We start from the raw sequence: 17,870 nt of genomic DNA, 5'->3' as shown, positions 1-17,870 counted from the left end.
GGCTTAAGTCTAAGAAAGCATTCTGGACCTCCCTCGGGGCTCTCCTCAGCATCACGCCTCTGAGAATAACGGGGATGGACAAGCTCTCCAGAGTGAGAGGCAGTGGGGTGCTGCCTTCCCGTGGGACCACCCTCAGCTCAGGACATAGCAAAGGGGTTTCAAAGGGCTCCAGGGCAGCAGTGGCCTTAGGAAGAGGAGGGCAATGTTCTCCTGTTGACGGAAGCATGGCCAAGAGAAAGAGCAGGGACTCAGAACATCTCTGCACCTCTAACATCATGCAGCCTTGCTTCTTAGCCTCCCACAGCACCTGGCTTACACCTAGCGGGGAGAAGGAACTGGTTTCAGGGTACTGCGGGAGGGAAACAAAGAACCTCCAGTGATGACATCACCTTGGCTCTGGGGCCCTGGAAGATCTCATCACATTAAAAAAAAAAAAAAAAAAAAGATGTTACTATCCTGATACCCTTTAATGAGAAATGTCCAGACTGAGAAGAGATTCTGCTCTCAACTATGAAATTCCAGAGTATTTATAATGAAAAGAAAATGTGTCCACTATTCTAAACAAAGGTCTTCCCCTTAAGGGATTCCTCCCCCAAACCAGCTTCTGTGAAGCGCAGAAGCTAAGTGTCCACCTACAAAAGAGACAGGAACTTCCTCTTTTAGCAAAAGGTAAAGTGACTCTCGTCCTCCATCTACAAAACTGGAAAAAAGCCACAATCTATTTTATGCTGGGGCAGAACCCAGGTGCTTTTAGCTCCTCTTGTTCTTAATACAATTACACAGAAGTCTAAGGATTTCCCTTGCAAATGACAGCTTAAAAAAATTAATATATTTCCTTTTATTTTAAGGAAACAAATTATACTGAATCAAGATTTTTTCAGAATATTATTTCAGAAGAATATATACTCATTTTTATAGTTAATAACTTCTTGCAAAAAAAAGAAAGAAAAAAAGAAAAAGAATTCAAACCTTAACTCTGAATCTACCATTGCACACAGCTCGTGGTCAACACACGGCCTGGCCTCTCATGGAAGAACCTGTTCTGTGCTCTGTGTTCAAGCCTGCACACATGCTTCCCAGTAGAAAATCTCTGAGCTCTCTCAACTTGCAAGCCGTGGCCTCTGCCCGCCGGCCCCTCCTCCTCCTCCCAGATGCCTACTTCTGGAGCCAGGTTTGGAGTGGAGCTCCAACATCAATGCTGACAAGTCAGGAGCTTCATGGATTTACCCATTCTGCCTTGCTTCTCTGAGGAACTAACTCCCTATCATCTCTGCTGCCTGGAGCTTTCTCTTGTGGAAGCTAACAGAAGTGCTCATTTTCTGTAACTAAATAAGCAGGAATAAGAGAGAGTCAAGAAACAGTTTTAGTTACAGCCAAAGCACCTGATTTCTTTTCTATATCTGCTGGAAGACACTTTTCAGATAGGGTTCACTATAACAAGTGAAACATCAGAACGCTTATGATGGCTTGCTTGGATTTTCATTAGATAAAAAGAACCGCATTTAAATAAATGACAGGTTAAGTTTGAAAAGTGTTCTTTAATCTTCATAATTAAGTGCTTTACTTATAATTTATCTTCTTTGTATGTGTGACTTTTGCCAATTAATGGTATTTCCCATGGAAATCTATAGGAATAACCTTCTTACTTAATCAACATTTTGCCCTTTGATACTTTTAGAAACAAAATAAAGGCCACCATCCCACTATGTCCTATAATCTGGACCTGCAAGATGGAACTAAGGATCAGAGAGGTTGAGCACTCCACCTAAGGCTACAAAAGCTTAAAAAAAAAAAAAAAAAAAAAAGCTCAGCAGGAATGTAACCCAGCGTATCCTACATCCACTCCATACACTTCCCCTTTCTCAACTCAGTCCTTGGGGACAAATTCTGTAAGGCAACACCAACAACATCAAGTAAAGATATTAACACGGTCTTCCCTCCTATTTTAAAAAATACATGAGATGACACTCAAGATATAAAAAACTTTAAAAAGGAAAACAGAACAGACATTACAGGCCCACTAGTCATCTGAAGAAAGGAGACATTCCTAGTATATGTGTACTCCTCCCTTCTCAACCAAATCTTCTCTCCAGGGAGTGCTTTGACCTTGCAGTTTATGTTTCCCTGCATTATTTATTATATATGTATCTGTTCCTCAACGATACAAGGTATTTATATATTTTTAATCTCTATATAAATGCTTGGCAACTTGCTTGTTTTTTAAGTCCACTGTACTTGTGAGATGGACCCCAGCCAATACATTAGGTGTCCTGGTGTCATTCACTTTCACTCAGGTATAACATTCTTCCCAAGTAGACTCCACCATAATTTACTGATCCATTCTTCTGTCCATGGATGTTTAAGTGGTCACCAATTTTATTTTTTGCTATCATAAACAGTGCTATTATGAACGTTCTTGTACCCCCTTGTTTAGAGCAGACTTAAAAGCTTCTCCAATATATACATGGAGTTCCTGCATCTTGGAGTCACATATTCAATTTAGGGGTAAAAGAGAGCATATTTTTTGAGGTTTTTGACAATCAGTTGACTGTCTACAGGAAAAACATCAAATTTCATCTTGTCAACAAGAAGACTATTGTATCAATTATTAAGGACATCTCAACCTTCATTAAACCATTTACAGAAGTCAAATTATTTCCCCACTTCCTCATTCTGGTCATGCATTAAAAATACCAAGAAGAGAGGGCAATCTGCTATCTTGTCAGAGCCATTTAACAATAAAAAAAAGGCATGTACTATTTTGAGATGGTGGGGAAGACAATCCCTATCAAATAATCCTTTGTTCTCAAATAATGTCTAGAGAGGCAATGAGCTTATTAACAATTCTTAGCTTACACACCTGTAATAATCTATCTGTTCAAAAGAAGATATGTGGTTACAACCAGTTACTTTAGTCCATGAAAAAGGATGAACAGACACACCTTAACCTGTGGGATGAGCATTTTGCCAAACCCTATGCTAACAATTCCGTGTGAGGCCACTGACAAGGGGACTCCAGCCACTCCATAACCTGGTCAGCTTGCTCCATTTGTAATGAGCGGCTGCAGTCCACTGGTTGGCAAGGACACAGAAAAATGAAATGATAAAGAGAACAATGTATAAAACTAAAGAAATCCAGACAAGGTTTTATGAAGATTCAGGTAATAAACACATTCATTTGAAGAAGAGAAAAAAAATGAACCAATTCTTCTAAAAAAATAAATAAAATAATATATGATATATTAGAGGCAAGGCTTCATAAAGATGCTAAATTAACGTATCAAAAACTTGTAACAGATGAGGAATCGGTTAAGGATAGAAGTAAAAATACAATATAACAAACAACCAACTAACACTGATCAAGAGAAAAGGAAAAAATAAAAACCAATTAACATAAAAACAAAGAAGGTGAAATAAGCACAGATAACATAGGAAGACAAAGCTTCCAGCTTGCTCTGGGACAGATGATGATAGGACCTCCCCAAGCCTCATTTTTCCCATCTGTAAAATCAGATAATCACCCCCTGAACACACAGGAGTTCCTGGCACACAGTAAAACACTAACAGATGCTAATTTTTGATGTCATTATAATCAATATTAATACTGGTATTCATGCAAATGAACTGAAATACATGATTACCTATGAGAGCATGAAGTTCCAAAACCAACATAAGGAAGAGTAAAAAGAACCTGAAAGGGAGAATAATAACTGATAAAACAATCACATCAACCTTGACAACCAACCAGGTATAGTTGGTTTCATGGGTGTTAATATCAAACTGCTTAAGGACTAGAAAATTTCTGGAAAACTGTGTGGAGGTTCCTCAAAGAGTTAAAAATAGACCTGCCCTACGACCCAGCAATTGCACTGCTGGGGATTTACCCCAAAGATACAGATGCAATGAAACGCCGGGACACCTGCACCCCAATGTTTATAGCAGCAATGTCCACAACAGCCAAACTGTGGAAGGAGCCTCGGTGTCCATCGAAAGATGAATGGATAAAGAAGATGTGGTTTATGTATACAATGGAATATTACTCAGCCATTAGAAACGACAAATACCCACCATTTGCTTCAACGTGGATGGAACTGGAGGGTATTATGCTGAGTGAAGTAAGTCAATCAGAGAAGGACAAAAATTATATGTTCTCATTCATTTGGGGAATATAAATAATAGTGAAAGGGAATATAAGGGAAGGGAGAAGAAATGTGTGGGAAATATCAGAAAGGGAGACAGAACATAAAGACTCCTAAGTCTGGGAAACGAACTAGGGGTGGTGGAGGGCAGGGGGTGGGGGTGACTGGGTGACGGGCACTGAGGGGGGCACTTGACGGGATGAGCACTGGGTGTTATTCTGTATGTTGGTAAATTGAACACCAATAAAAAAATAAACTTATTTAAAAAAAAAGAAAAGAAAATTCCTGGGCCATTTAACCTGTCTCATAAAATAAAAAACAATGAAATCTACCCCTCAATTTGTTATTCATTTCATGCAGCTCGTACAATGCTGTTACCTATACTCCATGAATATGAAGTAAATATAAAGTAAAACTAATCTATAAAATGCAGATCATCCAAACTTAACAAACATAAACATTTTACATAAAAAACCATCAACAAATTTAATTCATTGCTCTTAACATACTGAAATACATTCAACAGTAGTTTTATTCCAGGAACACATGACTCATTGATATTAAGAAATGTATTACTGTGATTCATGGTATAATGGGCTCAGAAAAGAAAAAACATCTATTGCCTGAGAGGTATAGAAAAGACCATTTGATAAAACTCAACATCTAGCTGCCTTTAAAAAATTAATCCAGTAAATAGAAACAGTTGTTGTAGTCACTATATCATTATAAACGCCATGCAGATCAAATCTCTTAACGCAGTATAGCATATGTAAGAATTCTGACAATGGCAGGCATGAGAAACCACATTGCACCACCACTTAACACTGTCCTGGGAGTTACAGCAAGTGTACTGAAACAATAAGCTATAAGTATGAGAGAAGAGATCATCTCTAAGAAAAATAGGTATAGGGGATCTCTGGGTGGCTCAGCAGTCTAGCGCCCAGAGCGCTTTCCTGGAGTCCCGGGATCGAGTCCCACATCAGGCTCCCGGCATGCAGCCTGCTTCTCCCTCTTCCTGTGTCTTTGCCTCTGTCTCTCTCTATATATCTATCATAAATAAATAAATAAATCTTTTTTAAAAATACGTATAGGTTATAAAACAAAAAGTATGATTATTTTTGTATTAAATATATACTATTTAACTCTACACTTAAAAATGGTTAAGAAAAAAAAATGGTTAAGATGGTAAATTATACATTATTATCTTTTTTACCACAATTTTAAGAAACGATAGTTTCATACGTGGATATAAAGAGACTGGTGGCTACCCCTATGATAAAAGAGAACTCTTACACAGCCGTCTGCATTTTTCAAACGCACCTATATTATGGCCTACATTATACTGAAAATTAGTTTTTAAGAAGAACTTAAAACATAACATTTAGCATTCATATAGAAGAGCTATAACATAGCTTTTCATATAAAATAAAATAGACAAACCTATATAATAAACAAAGCAAGAAAACACAAACAGAATTGGTAATAAGACAATAAACCAGATTGAAAGAATCAAATATTTTATGTACATCTTATGTACCCAGCCTAGATGACTTTATAAGTGAACTATTTCCAAACTTTCAAAGAGAAGGTAAGTATCATATTCTAAAGATACTTCTCTAGACCGGCACTGTCCAATACAGCAGCCATGAGGAACATATGATTACTGAGTACTTGAAATGTGACCAGGGCATCAGATGGAGTAAACTTTTAATGCTATTTGGTCCGTCTATGTAAATAACCACATATGGCCAGTGGGTACCATCACACAGTGCAGCTCTAGAGGGTGGAAGAGATGATGTTTCCTATTTTGGAAATAGCAAGAAAATGAAGACCAACTTACTTAATATCCAAGAAAAATCTGGACAAAACGGTAGGAAACAGAACAGAATGGTGTATCACAAGAAAGATCAAGTGCTGTTTTTTTTTTTCTAGGAATGCAAGGACAATTGAATAATCAAGAAATAATTAAAATATAATAAATTCATGACATCAATTACAGCAAGCAGAAAAGCTCTATAACTTTGTCTTCAGATGCTGAGAACACATCAATAAAATTCAGTATCCCCAGTTAAAAAAAAAAAAAAGCAGCATACTTTGTTAGCACAATACATCAGAGATATTAACCAACCAGCATCAGCAGACCTGAAACTAAAACTACTGTTTTCACTGAAGTTAGGAACTAGACAGAAGAGCTGTAATGTATACCTATCATATTTCTACTGGTGATTTAAAAATAAGAAACAAGACACATTATAAGGACACAATAAAATCACTATCATCTATAAAAGAATAATTATTAAAACCAGCTGAAAATTAATTCTAGGAAGTGACTAGTTAGGCCACTGGTTATTTGCTGATTAAAATAGATTCTGTCCAAGTGAAAATGTTAATAAGGTGTATTTAAAAGAAATTCACTAGTAAGTGAATTCAATGTATTACAAAATGTACAAACATGAGATTTCCTTGGAAACAACAAAAATCAAATCTGCGTGTAACGTCCAATAGCTCTGACTCTTCACATACCCCACGTGACTAAGGCCAGAAAGATGGGCAGATGGACACACAGCCCTTCAGTCAATCTCTGCTGACTTCCCATCACCTGGTAACCCACCTCAGCAGAACTAAAACCAGCTCAGAAAAAAGCTAATTACTGTTATTTTTCCTCCTGTTGTGAAAAGAGGAATATCATGTTTCCTCTTAGAATATGTCCTTAAAATGTTGAAGACTTAACCATATGGAAGAGTTCTGAAAGTATATAAGAAAAGGCTAAAGATTTGGAATCCTAATTCAATTTCCCCTCACATTTTAATAGGAGCCTGTAGCAAACATCTATTTTTAGAGACATTCTTGGTAGGGGCTGAACAAAGGGCTATTGTGTGTTAAACACAGGGAGGTCTCTCTGGTCTCATCTACCCAAGTTTTTCAAACATCAGGTTGGAATTAAATGATTTTAAACTTTAAATCAACTATTTCCAGACCACAAACTCTATTCCACACTGATCAGTCAATGTGTTCTCCAAGTGAGCTATAACGGAGTTCAAATGTGAAATCTACATTTTCCAAGTGCCAATAAAGGAACTTTCCTTTAGACTTTGACTATACGCACTGAGTTGTTCAAAATGCCATATAAGTTTTCATTTCCTTCTCCAACAGAAATTTTCATCTGCATTTCATCAATCCGACTCAGCATCATCTCTGATGAAAAGCAGATGAGTATCAGTCATTTCATTCTCTCTTATATTCTTATTAAACAGGAATTACAACTTTTCTCTAAGTTAACAAGAGCAAAATAGATGGGCTTTATAGGCCTGCCCTGATCACTATGAACTTTGCAATGTCTTAATTTGTAATATGTGTTCCGTCACAGGCCTGCTAAAATAGAAAAGAAAACAAGAAATTATCTATGGTTTGTGGTGTGGTCATTTTAAAACATGCTAACAAATTTTTTTGACATGTCTGCCATCAAAAGGTGGAGTTGGTCTCCTCCCTCTGAATATGGGCCGGTCATGGTGACTCACTTCTAATATGGAGTGAGGTAGAAGCTAGGGGGAGGCAGCAGAAGCTCTATCAGCTTCTCCAGGCTCTTCCTACGAGATGCTCACCTGCAGAACCCAGCACCATGCTGTGAGGCAGCCAAGCCGCCATATGGGAAGGCCACATGTTCAGGCCCCAGGCCCACCCCCAGCCATGGCCCCAGCTGCCTGCACCAGCCTCCCCACGGGTGAGTGAAAGGAGCCTTCTGTCACTCTAGCGCACAGGCCTGGAGCTCCCTAGCTGATGCCATGAGGAACGGAGACAAGTTGTCCCACCGAACCACCCTCAAACTGCAGATTCATGAAAAAATAAAAGCTGTCTGTTTTAAGCCACCAGGCTGCGGGTGCCTTATTATGCAGCAACAGGTAGCTGGAACATGTCCATTAGTTCAACCAAATTCATCCATCCGTCTTCTTTTTAACTTCAAATCTCCCCAAGAAGACAAACCTCTTTAAAGTTAACAAAGATACAAAACACACTCGCTCTCAGCCCACTCACCTGGACAACCTGGTGGCTGGGGTCCCAGCATCGGCTACCCTTGGCCATCAGCAAGCTTTCTCCTGGGCTGTGTGCTTCCCACCGCCTGACATGCCAGGAGACTTGGACTGCTGCTCTCTGCTGCCTGAAACTCATTCCTAGCTTTGGAAAGTTCCTTATTAAATACCTGGCTGATGAAAATGCTGCTCCTGTGACATATGCTCCAGTTTTTAAATCAACAAACAAGTGGAACTTGCCTAAAAGTGTGGTTCTGTCTCCAAGGCTGCTAACTAGTTTCAGGATGCTCCCATGAAGCAATTTAAATGCATTATCAATCCCACTGAGTAACCATATCAAAAATTTCCTGTTCCTGAATACACACGAGGAAGGAAAATATCCTAATTACCTGAAATAACATTTTTCCCTAAGAAGCACAAGCCTAAGAAGTTAAAGCTGGAAGGGACCTGAGAGATAATCTTGGATTTAGGATTCTTTTCAACCAGTGATAAACTGACATAATCCATGTGAGATTTTCATGACATAAGTACTAAGAATTTTTACCTCGCTCCCACCTCACTGAAATATCAACCTACCAGAATATAATGGCAACGTTAAACTTCAATTTCGTTCATATCTTACAAACCAAATGTACAAAATATAATTTTGTGGATATTTTATCACTAGAGCAATAAAATGTACTCCTTATGTTATTTAATATTCCATCCTTAATGTTTAGAATATATGATAATAAGTATAACAGTATGTGATGAGCATAATAAAAAAAAGTCCTGTGAACCCACAAATAGTCTTCTAAAAAAAAAACAAAAAGAAGCAGCAGCAAAGTGGCTATTCTATTTTTACCAAAAGAAATGTTAGCAATCACTGCTCTAGTCCAAATCATTTGGAGAACCGATGTCCAGAAAGATTATACAACTGGCCCGAGGCCATATAACTAGTTAGTGGCAAAAACTATGACCAGAATTTTGGTATATGCATGTTTTCCAGTCTTGCACGGGGCTCACAATTGAATTAATAAAAGGAAAATGATTATTTTAGTTTCATTTCAAAAGGCAAATCAAAGTGATTGGCTGGATTCCAACTCCTTCAAGGTTACATGTGTAATCCTTCTGGTGGACTGTCTTCCTCCTTAAGGTAAAGAAATGGGGGCCCAGGCAGTGCAGGCATGTGGGAGGAATGTGGCTGACAGTATGGACTGGCCAGGCAAAAGCACTCACAACCCAGCATCCCTGACCTTAAACGTGGAGGCTGTAAGAGTAAAATACTCAATCCCTCACCTCTACTGCAACTAGGGGTGGCCATGTGACAAAAGCCACAATAAATGAGACTATATATACATAGACATCACTGAGCAAGCGTTTCTTCCCAAATGAAAACAGCGCTGTGAGAAGGACTCTGGCTCTTGTACTCTCTTCCTGCCAGGAATGTGGGTGTGATTCCTGGAGACACTGAAGGTGTTGTGGTTCTCTGGGGGCAAAAGCCACACGCTGAGAACAGCAAACAGGCATACAGAAGGAACCCAGCTCCCTGAGAACACAGGAGAACCAAGCTCCAGCCCTGGATTATCTAACCTCCCGCTTCCTGTTGAGTGAAATTCCAAACTATGTAGTTGGTTTTTAGTTACCTGCAGCTAAACACAATCCGAACTCTTATGCAAAATCAATCTGGCTTTCCTCCTCAATCCACTTCATCCCCAAGTGGTGTGTCTGTCTGTGTTATTTCTACATAGCTAAATTTGGTGAACAAATGTTTTGTTACCTTGACCATCACCCCCAGCTCCTACCAAGCACCCCACCGTTATTTCTGAAATAGCCGTAAAGGAGAAAGAGGCACACCTCTTCTAAGAGGCAGAAAGTGTTAGCTTCCAGCAGGTCTCCTACAGCAGATGGTGGGGTGAGGGCTGCCCCAGGCGGCAGATGAAAGACAGATGGTTTTCTTCCTCATACACCACAGAGCCTCAGCCCTGGACAGCACAGGGAAATCCAGAAACTACTGCACATCAAGTCCCCAGCCTCTACTGGGGAAAGACTGCCAACACTGGGCCTTAGTTGGTGGAAACAGGACAAAAACCGTTCACTCTACAAACACCCTCCCTTTCACTTGAGTGTTGTGTTAGAGATCCTCTCCGCCTTACCTTCCATTTAAAAACAGCGTCTTCAAAAATAAAAAATAAAAAAATAAAATAAAAAAAAAACAGCGTCTTCCATTCTTCTTCCCATACCCCTTCTGATAAATTATTTTGTTGGCTATGGTGGCTCATAGAGTTGTATCAACTGCTTAGGTTCCATGGCATTTTCCAAAGGGATGGAAGAGAATAGGTAAGAATGATGAGAAGTCTGGAATTCTACTAATTCCATGCCCCTCCACAAAAAAAACAAAACAAAACAAAACAAAAAACCTCATAAACTAAAGAATGGATCTCTGTGAGGGAGTAGCAAAATGCTTAGGCAAATTTCTAGGACCCGAGTTCACAAAATCCAAACAAATCGTCAGCTATTCTGGACCAGCAGTCTAGACCATTTCCTTAAAAGATAAAGAGAATTCCTAGCGCAAACAATCACCCAACAGCTTTATAGCTGACAGTACCCTAAGGGTTTGGAAAGCAGCAGCACAGGAGCTATGGCATCCCCACACCACACTCAGGTCCCTCCAAGGGAAACTCCTCAATCTGAGACTTTCGGGTTGCACGAACAACCTCAAAAAGTGAACTCCGCACATGGGAGGGGAGGCTAACAAACATTATGGGGTTGATAGTATTTATGGATGGAAATTGGTAACTCCTATTAGTAAAGCAACATCCAATGGATTAAAAGTACTGGAAGAAATGAAAGGAGTTCCACAGACCTTTACATCAGAATAGTTTCTAATAATTTAGAACCAGAAAGGTCTTAGTCATCCAGACTGACTTCTATGTGAACAGGAATTCTCTTTCTTGCTCCCAGCCAAATGGAACCCCAGCTGAAATCAGAGCATTCACAAATTACTTAAGCAGCGCTTTCCGAAACAGAACTGCAAGAATTCACAGCAAGTCACAGATCCACAGGCTAACTGCTCAAATGCAAGAATTTAAAGTCTAAGGACGCCAGAAAAAAACAGCCAAACTAAAAGAGAGATCACAGTTGTTTCCTTCAAAGATCTCACTAAGTTTGTGCCACATACTGGCCGATCTCTCCAAATGGCACAACATGGCCTTACCTAGCACATTCCCTGGAGGTACCTCCTCTAGGTCTTCCAGTTCTCTCCCCATCAGAAGATACAGGTTTTCTAGAGTGCAGCATGCCATGTGGGGAACCGGGGGAAGGTCCTCTAGAGGAGCCGAGAAGCCTAATGGCACCTGGGCAAAGAAAAGCAATTGAAGAGAAGTCAGGAGGCATTGAATAAAAACATTACGTACTATATATCAGGTTATTTATATTCATGGGTGAGATGGTACAGTCACACTTGATATAAACCTGAAATATGGAAATTTGAAGGGTATGATATAAAATATGTCTCTTTTATGAATAAAATCGGAAGTAGTGAAACTTTTCAAATACTTAAAAACTGTCAAGAATTCGACAATTGTCATAAGCTTTATGGCTTAGTAATATAAATTCTGCTATGATCTGGACCACCACATTACCCAATAGACGCAAATCCCCAGAGTCCCTTGCCAGTATTTTTGTAAACCATGTCATACACCAGTTCTGGTGGCGACTGTGCTATTACTTCAACATTTGTTACTACTATTATCACTTAAAATTGTTTTACTCTTATTATAATGCCCTTCAAGCATTCAGCAAGAGCAGGTGCCAGTCCTGAGTTACGCATGAAAATGAGTAACTTTGGAAGAGTAGTCAGATGTGATAAAAATGCCATGAAAATGGCCAAACAACAGCTATTCTAAGCTTATGTTGGTAATCTGGAAGACTACACGCTGCGAGATACTGGGGATAATATTTGTTCTTACAGAGAAACCGCCTCAAATTACGTAAGTTTTGTCAAGAGTTATTCAATATCTTGAAAAGTATTCAAGACAGTGCCTTGAATTATTCAGCAACCACCGCATAAATGCAAGTACCCTGAAAGTCTTTTAATCAACCAACTTATCTTTGGTACCCCTAGGCCCAAGGCACTATGGTACCTGTGAAGTGAGAAAAAAGTAAAGTTATAGCACATATAAAGATAACATCACAAACGGAGTGACAAAAAGCACCAGAGGCCAGGACATTCATAAAAGCCCAGAGAAGGGAGAAGCTCTTATGTTAGGGAAGACTTGGAAACCCCATGAAAATGCTGACCTCTCAGGCACACACAACATTCAAATGTACTTGCTCTGATTCAGCGACAACTCTGTAGGGTAGCTCTAAAGACACACTGGAAAGACATACAAAATAGAAGGATGACACAAGAGGAAATGGAATTATCCACAGATAATGTGATCACCCACTTAAAACAAGCTACAGATAAGCTATAATTAGTAAGACAGTTAGCAAGGTGGCTGGACTCAAGGACATCATACAAAAGTTAACTGTCTACATCAGCAAGAGAAAAAATATATTTTTTTAAACAGTAACTTTTAGAGTAACAACAAAATGTAAGATAGCGAGGAAGAAGTCTAATGAAAATTATTAAAATAGAGAAAATTATAAAACTTCAATAAAAAACACGGAAAATAACCTAAATAGATATGCCTAATAGATGCATAGATTCTATACTGCAAAAAGTCAATTCATGCCAAATACATGTGCTAATTTAAAGCAGAGTCTCAATGGAGTTTCACAGGACCTGACAAACTGGCAAGCTTTATACGGAAGAGTAGAGAGGAATAAGCAAGGCACTCACACACACATGAAAAAAAGGCAGATGACATGGCTTTTTAAATATCAAAACACTTAGAAGTGAAGTCAGTACTGAATAGAGACAGTGATTGATAGACAAACAGAAAAATGAAGTCTAACAGTCCAGAAACAGACCAATGCACATATAAAATTTAATTTCTGACAAGGTTGACAGAGCAGTGGGTAGAGAAGGGTATTCGTTGAATGGTGTTGGAACTGGTATTTGTGAACTTTTTTTTTTTAAGATTTTATTTATTTATTTATAGAGACAGAGAGAGAGAGGCAGACACAGGCAGGGGGAGAAGCAGGCATCATACAGAGAGCCTGATGTGGGACTCGATCCAGGGTCTCCAGGATCACGCCCTGGGCTGCAGGCGGTGCTAAACAGCTGTGCCACTGGGGCTGCCCAACAACTGGTATTTGTATAGGGACAAAATAAGATAAGATCCCTTCTTCATATCATATACAAACACTGAATCAAATATTTATACGTGAAAGGTAAAACTTTAAACTTTAGAAGGAAACACAGATGAAATATTGCCTTTGGTAGAGTCACAATTTTAATTTTCTTAAACAAGATACAAAAATCAAAACCCATAATGGAAAAGACAAATCCAACTACATTAAAATTGAGAACTTCTGTACATTAAAAGATACTAATAGAAAATGTGACAAGTCCCAAACTGGAGAAGAAATCTATAAGACTTCAAACTAACAAGGAATTAGCATCCAGCTTATACAAAGAACATCCTAAAAACCAGTGTGTTATAAATATTTAATTTATTAAATTTAATGTAAATTAAAACCTCTTGAAAAGACCATATCATATGCATCTGATTGGCAAAAAATTAAAATTCTGGCAACAGCAAATTTTGGTGAGGATGTGGAACAACTGAAAGGTTAAGCACTCCAGCTGGGAGTGTAAATCAGAACTATTTTGGAGGACAATCTGGAATTAACCAGTTAAGCTGAAGATACACATACTCATTACCCAGACAATTCCACTAAGGGTGTATTCCCTAGAATTTCTTTCAAATGTGCACAAGGAAATACGTATTAAAATATTCAAGGAAACAATGCTTAGATTAACAGAAAATGAAAGCAGCTCAAATACATAAAAAGAGGAAAATGGAAAAATAAAATTATTTATTTATATAATGGAATATTATAAAGCAATGAACACTGGAGTACAGGAATAAGCATCAACATAAATTAATCTCACAATGTTAGGTAAAAACACTGAGCCGTAGAAGCATAACTACAGTGAGATTCCATTTATACAAAGTTCAAAAATATATATCCTTTCATAGCGCATGGAGAGGTCATAAAACTATAAAGAGAAACAGAAGAATGTCATAGCCTAATGGTAGACCCCCTGATTCCTGCTTCCTGTTCATGCCTTCTTGCAATCCCTCCCTGGGCATGAGAGGGGCCTGGAGCCTGCTTCTCATCAGAGGCATATGGCAAAGGCGGTGGGATGTCACTCTCATGATTATGCCACATCACCACCAGACTGCCTTGCTAATAAATTCAGCCTGGACTCTCCTTGCAGGCTTGAAGGAGTAAGTGCAGCCAAGCTGGGAAAGTCCACATGACAGGAAACTGCAGACAGCTTCTAGGAGCTGAGGGTGGCCAACAGCCAGAGAGAACGTGGAGCCCTCAACCCTACTGGTACCAGGATATGAATCCTGCCAACAATCGAAGTAAACCTGGAGACAGATCCCTTCCCCAATGAGCCTCCAGAAGAACACAAGCTGGTCAACACCCTGGTTGAAGCTTTGTGAGACACCACCAAGCAGGACTGGCTAAGCCATGCTTGGACTCTCAATCCACAGAGACTGTGAGATGACAGAAAGTGTACTGTTTTAGTTTGCTAAATTTGTGGTAGTCCATAATGTGCATCAATAGAAAAACAACATAATGGATAAACACGCAAGTCCAGGTAAGGCTGACATCTGGGGTACATGTAATAATGCATCTCACATTGTTTTTAAACCAGGTTGGATTTAGATTCTTCTGGGGCCCCAACTACTGGAGCAGGGAGTCATTTGCACTGTCAATTCATTTCACTGTTGCTCCTTGAGTCAACTTGACACATGAGAAGTGGATTTCAACCTCTAGCCTCACGAGAGCAAAGATACACTACATAAGATAAATTGGAATGCTCATGGAATTTATAATGCCCAATAAATCAGTGCTATGGTAAGTAACAATTTCTTATTCATCTTGACAGTTTAGAGAACTAAAAGGAAAAAAATTAGCCACTGCTTGACCCTTATTGATAAATTACAAACTATGTCTAAACCAGGATGTTAAGATGACCATAACTGGGTTTTTATACATGCCATCACAGCACTCTCAGGCCCAAAAAATATAGCCCTACACACACCCACTGCCGTGCTCCCTCCTGCCAAAGCAGAACACACCTCAGCCCACTAAGGGCTGCTTACCCACAGCCCAGCACAGGAATCTCTAAGGATTAAACTGCTAACAGTGATGGAATAAACATCTGAGGCAAGGCAAGGCAGGTTAATGGCACACCCTCCCAACTGCCACCCGGCTCCCTGTCATGTTTAGCCACGACCAGTAGCTTCCCTGGTTTACCCACAAGGAGAGGAGGCTGCGCTCTCCTGCTCACGACACAGTACATCTTACATGTCCTTACTCACCACTTCTTGCTGATCCTGACTCACTCCCAGGACCTCTGGCATCTTCATTATCCTACGACCTTCAAAACTTAACTACTACATATACACTTTGCTTATGTCCAAAAATGTTGTAGTAGCTCGAGCCTATGGTTTCTTTCTTGCACTTTGGCTCAGGAGCACTTAGAGGCTGGCTGTTCACCTGCCTGAGCCTCCTGATCAATTTCTGGGACCTACCTGCCAGGCAATGGCTGCCAGCCACCTGCTCTCTGCCTGTGTCACCCAGTTTTTGGATCTCCATATTTAGTGAAGATCTGACATTGCCTTGACTCCAGCATGACAGCTGCTCTTATCATATCTTTTCTTGAGCCTTGAAAAGACTTATGATTAATTAAATAAGGCCTGAAAACAGAGTCCATATACTGGTTTAGTTTTCCAAATGCTACTAAGTGAGACAGATTTAACACATGTCACCAAAGCAACATAAGAGGAGATCTATGGATTCATATGAATGTGCCTTTCTAGAGACAAAACCAACCTGCCAATAAGGCAAATACAACCAGTTTGAAAAGATATTAAGAACCTTGAAACAATATACTAATGTTTTCCTTCCAATTCTTACCCGCTGCAAAAACTCAATGGGACTGTATTTAGGCCCCAAGACAAAAATTTTCTTTCCTCTTCGAGCCACACCACTGAACACGCGAGCAAATGCAATAAAAGACTCTTGGTTGTTTCCTTCCTGGGGCAGAGATTTAAGGGTCACAGTCTCCAGCTGATGCTCATCGCCTGCCGGAAACAAAAGGATAATGAGTGCTAAGAACACTCTTTCCAATCCAGGACCCACCTAGAAACGCTACAAACACAGAGGGAGCACTGAATAAGGCACACCTGGCCCAGTTTCAGGAAAGAAACACCCAGAATGGCGGAATACTGATCAAAGTTATGATTAAAGCCAAGCTCAAGAGCTATAGGATGAGTGTTCTAAGTTAAAAAACAAAAACAAAAACTTACTTCAAACCTATTTAGGAAAACTATACCTTTTGGCTCTTCTGCCTGTGGACTTGTTTCAAGGGCACTCCCACCCTGGGGGGGCTCCATGGGTGCCTGGCCCTGCGCTGCTGCCAGCTTCTCTGCGTGCCTCTGCTTTGCACGCTCACGCCTCTGAGCAATTTCTTCCTGAGTGAGAGGTCTACAGGAGATCACAGATATGTTAACATCCAGCAGCACCATGAACCTCTTAGTAGCCGGAGCAGGGAAACGGCAACTATCAGTGTGGCTGGATGACAATGATGGTCACAGGTCCCCTCCAAGCAAAAGGTTTCCCCCAGTTGTGGTGACAGAAGAGAAAGCCTCGTGGGCTCTCTCTAGAAGAGAGAGAGTGTATATCCCCAGCTATAAAGAGCTTACAAACTGACATGGGGGAGCCCATGTCCCCTGAGTCAGCCACAGCAGCACAGGGCCTCTCTGTAACACCCACATCCACCTCCCCATACACAACCACCCACAACAGCATGGGTCTCTCTGTAATGCCCACATCCATGTCCCCATCCAGAGCACCCACAGCAGCACAAGGCCTTTCTGCAATGCCCACATTTCTTCTGAATGAGGCAGGTACCAGGGCTCATAGCACCCCTGTAGAGAAGCAAGGGTAAGACCTCAGTAGGAAATGGAAGTTTTCTCCACAAGCACAAAAACATATCTTCAGGGAGAACTGGGGTCCAAGAGGCAGGGTTCAAGGTCAGGCTGAACGCTGGTTCAGCAGGCCTGAAAGGTCACACTGTGATTATCAGCCGCAGCGTCAGACCTCAGTGCACCGTAGAAAAGGCAGGGCATGGGTGTGTCTGTGGGTTCACTGGGCGTTAGTCTTGGTTGGGGTGAGGGAGGGGGTCCAGGTATTCTTCCTAAAGAGTTACCGTCGAGTCTATCAGGCCACAAAAAATGCACATACAGCCTTAATTAATAACAAAAGTCTTTTCAAAAGGAAAGCGCTAAACTGAATAAAAATGGACATTCTGTTTAGGAGTTTAAGTTTGGAAGGTGGAAACCAGGCAGGCGCACTAAGTCCCAGGATCTGGCTCTTTCCCATGTGCCTTCCTAAGCCTACGTGCGTCCTCAACCCCCGCACAAAGCAAGAGCAACTGCTACCCTAGTGCTGGCAGCACTATAGCATCTCAGCCCTGTACTCTGGGACCAAGCACCAAGAAACTCAAGACCAAGAAATTTCTGTTCCTAAT

At 40.3% G+C, this 17,870-nt stretch overlaps 1 protein-coding gene across 1 annotated transcript in view; it reads right to left on the bottom strand.

Moving 5' to 3' along the window:
• EFL1 (elongation factor like GTPase 1) overlaps positions 1-17,870 on the bottom strand; it is a 121,219-nt gene that overhangs the window by 63,188 nt on the left and 40,161 nt on the right. Inside the window, exons 13-15 of the mRNA XM_041752671.1 lie at positions 16,674-16,825; positions 16,256-16,422; positions 11,364-11,502 (exon numbers count right to left, since the gene is read on the bottom strand). Of these exons, the coding sequence (XP_041608605.1) occupies positions 11,364-11,502; positions 16,256-16,422; positions 16,674-16,825 (458 nt within the window). The remainder of the gene's footprint in view (positions 1-11,363; positions 11,503-16,255; positions 16,423-16,673; positions 16,826-17,870) is intronic.

The sequence above is a fragment of the Vulpes lagopus genome, chromosome 4, assembly GCF_018345385.1.
Source record: "Vulpes lagopus strain Blue_001 chromosome 4, ASM1834538v1, whole genome shotgun sequence".
NCBI lineage: Eukaryota > Metazoa > Chordata > Mammalia > Carnivora > Canidae > Vulpes > Vulpes lagopus.
The sequence above is the reverse complement of the archived record's forward strand: the minus strand, read 5'-3'. Positions and strand labels throughout refer to the sequence as shown.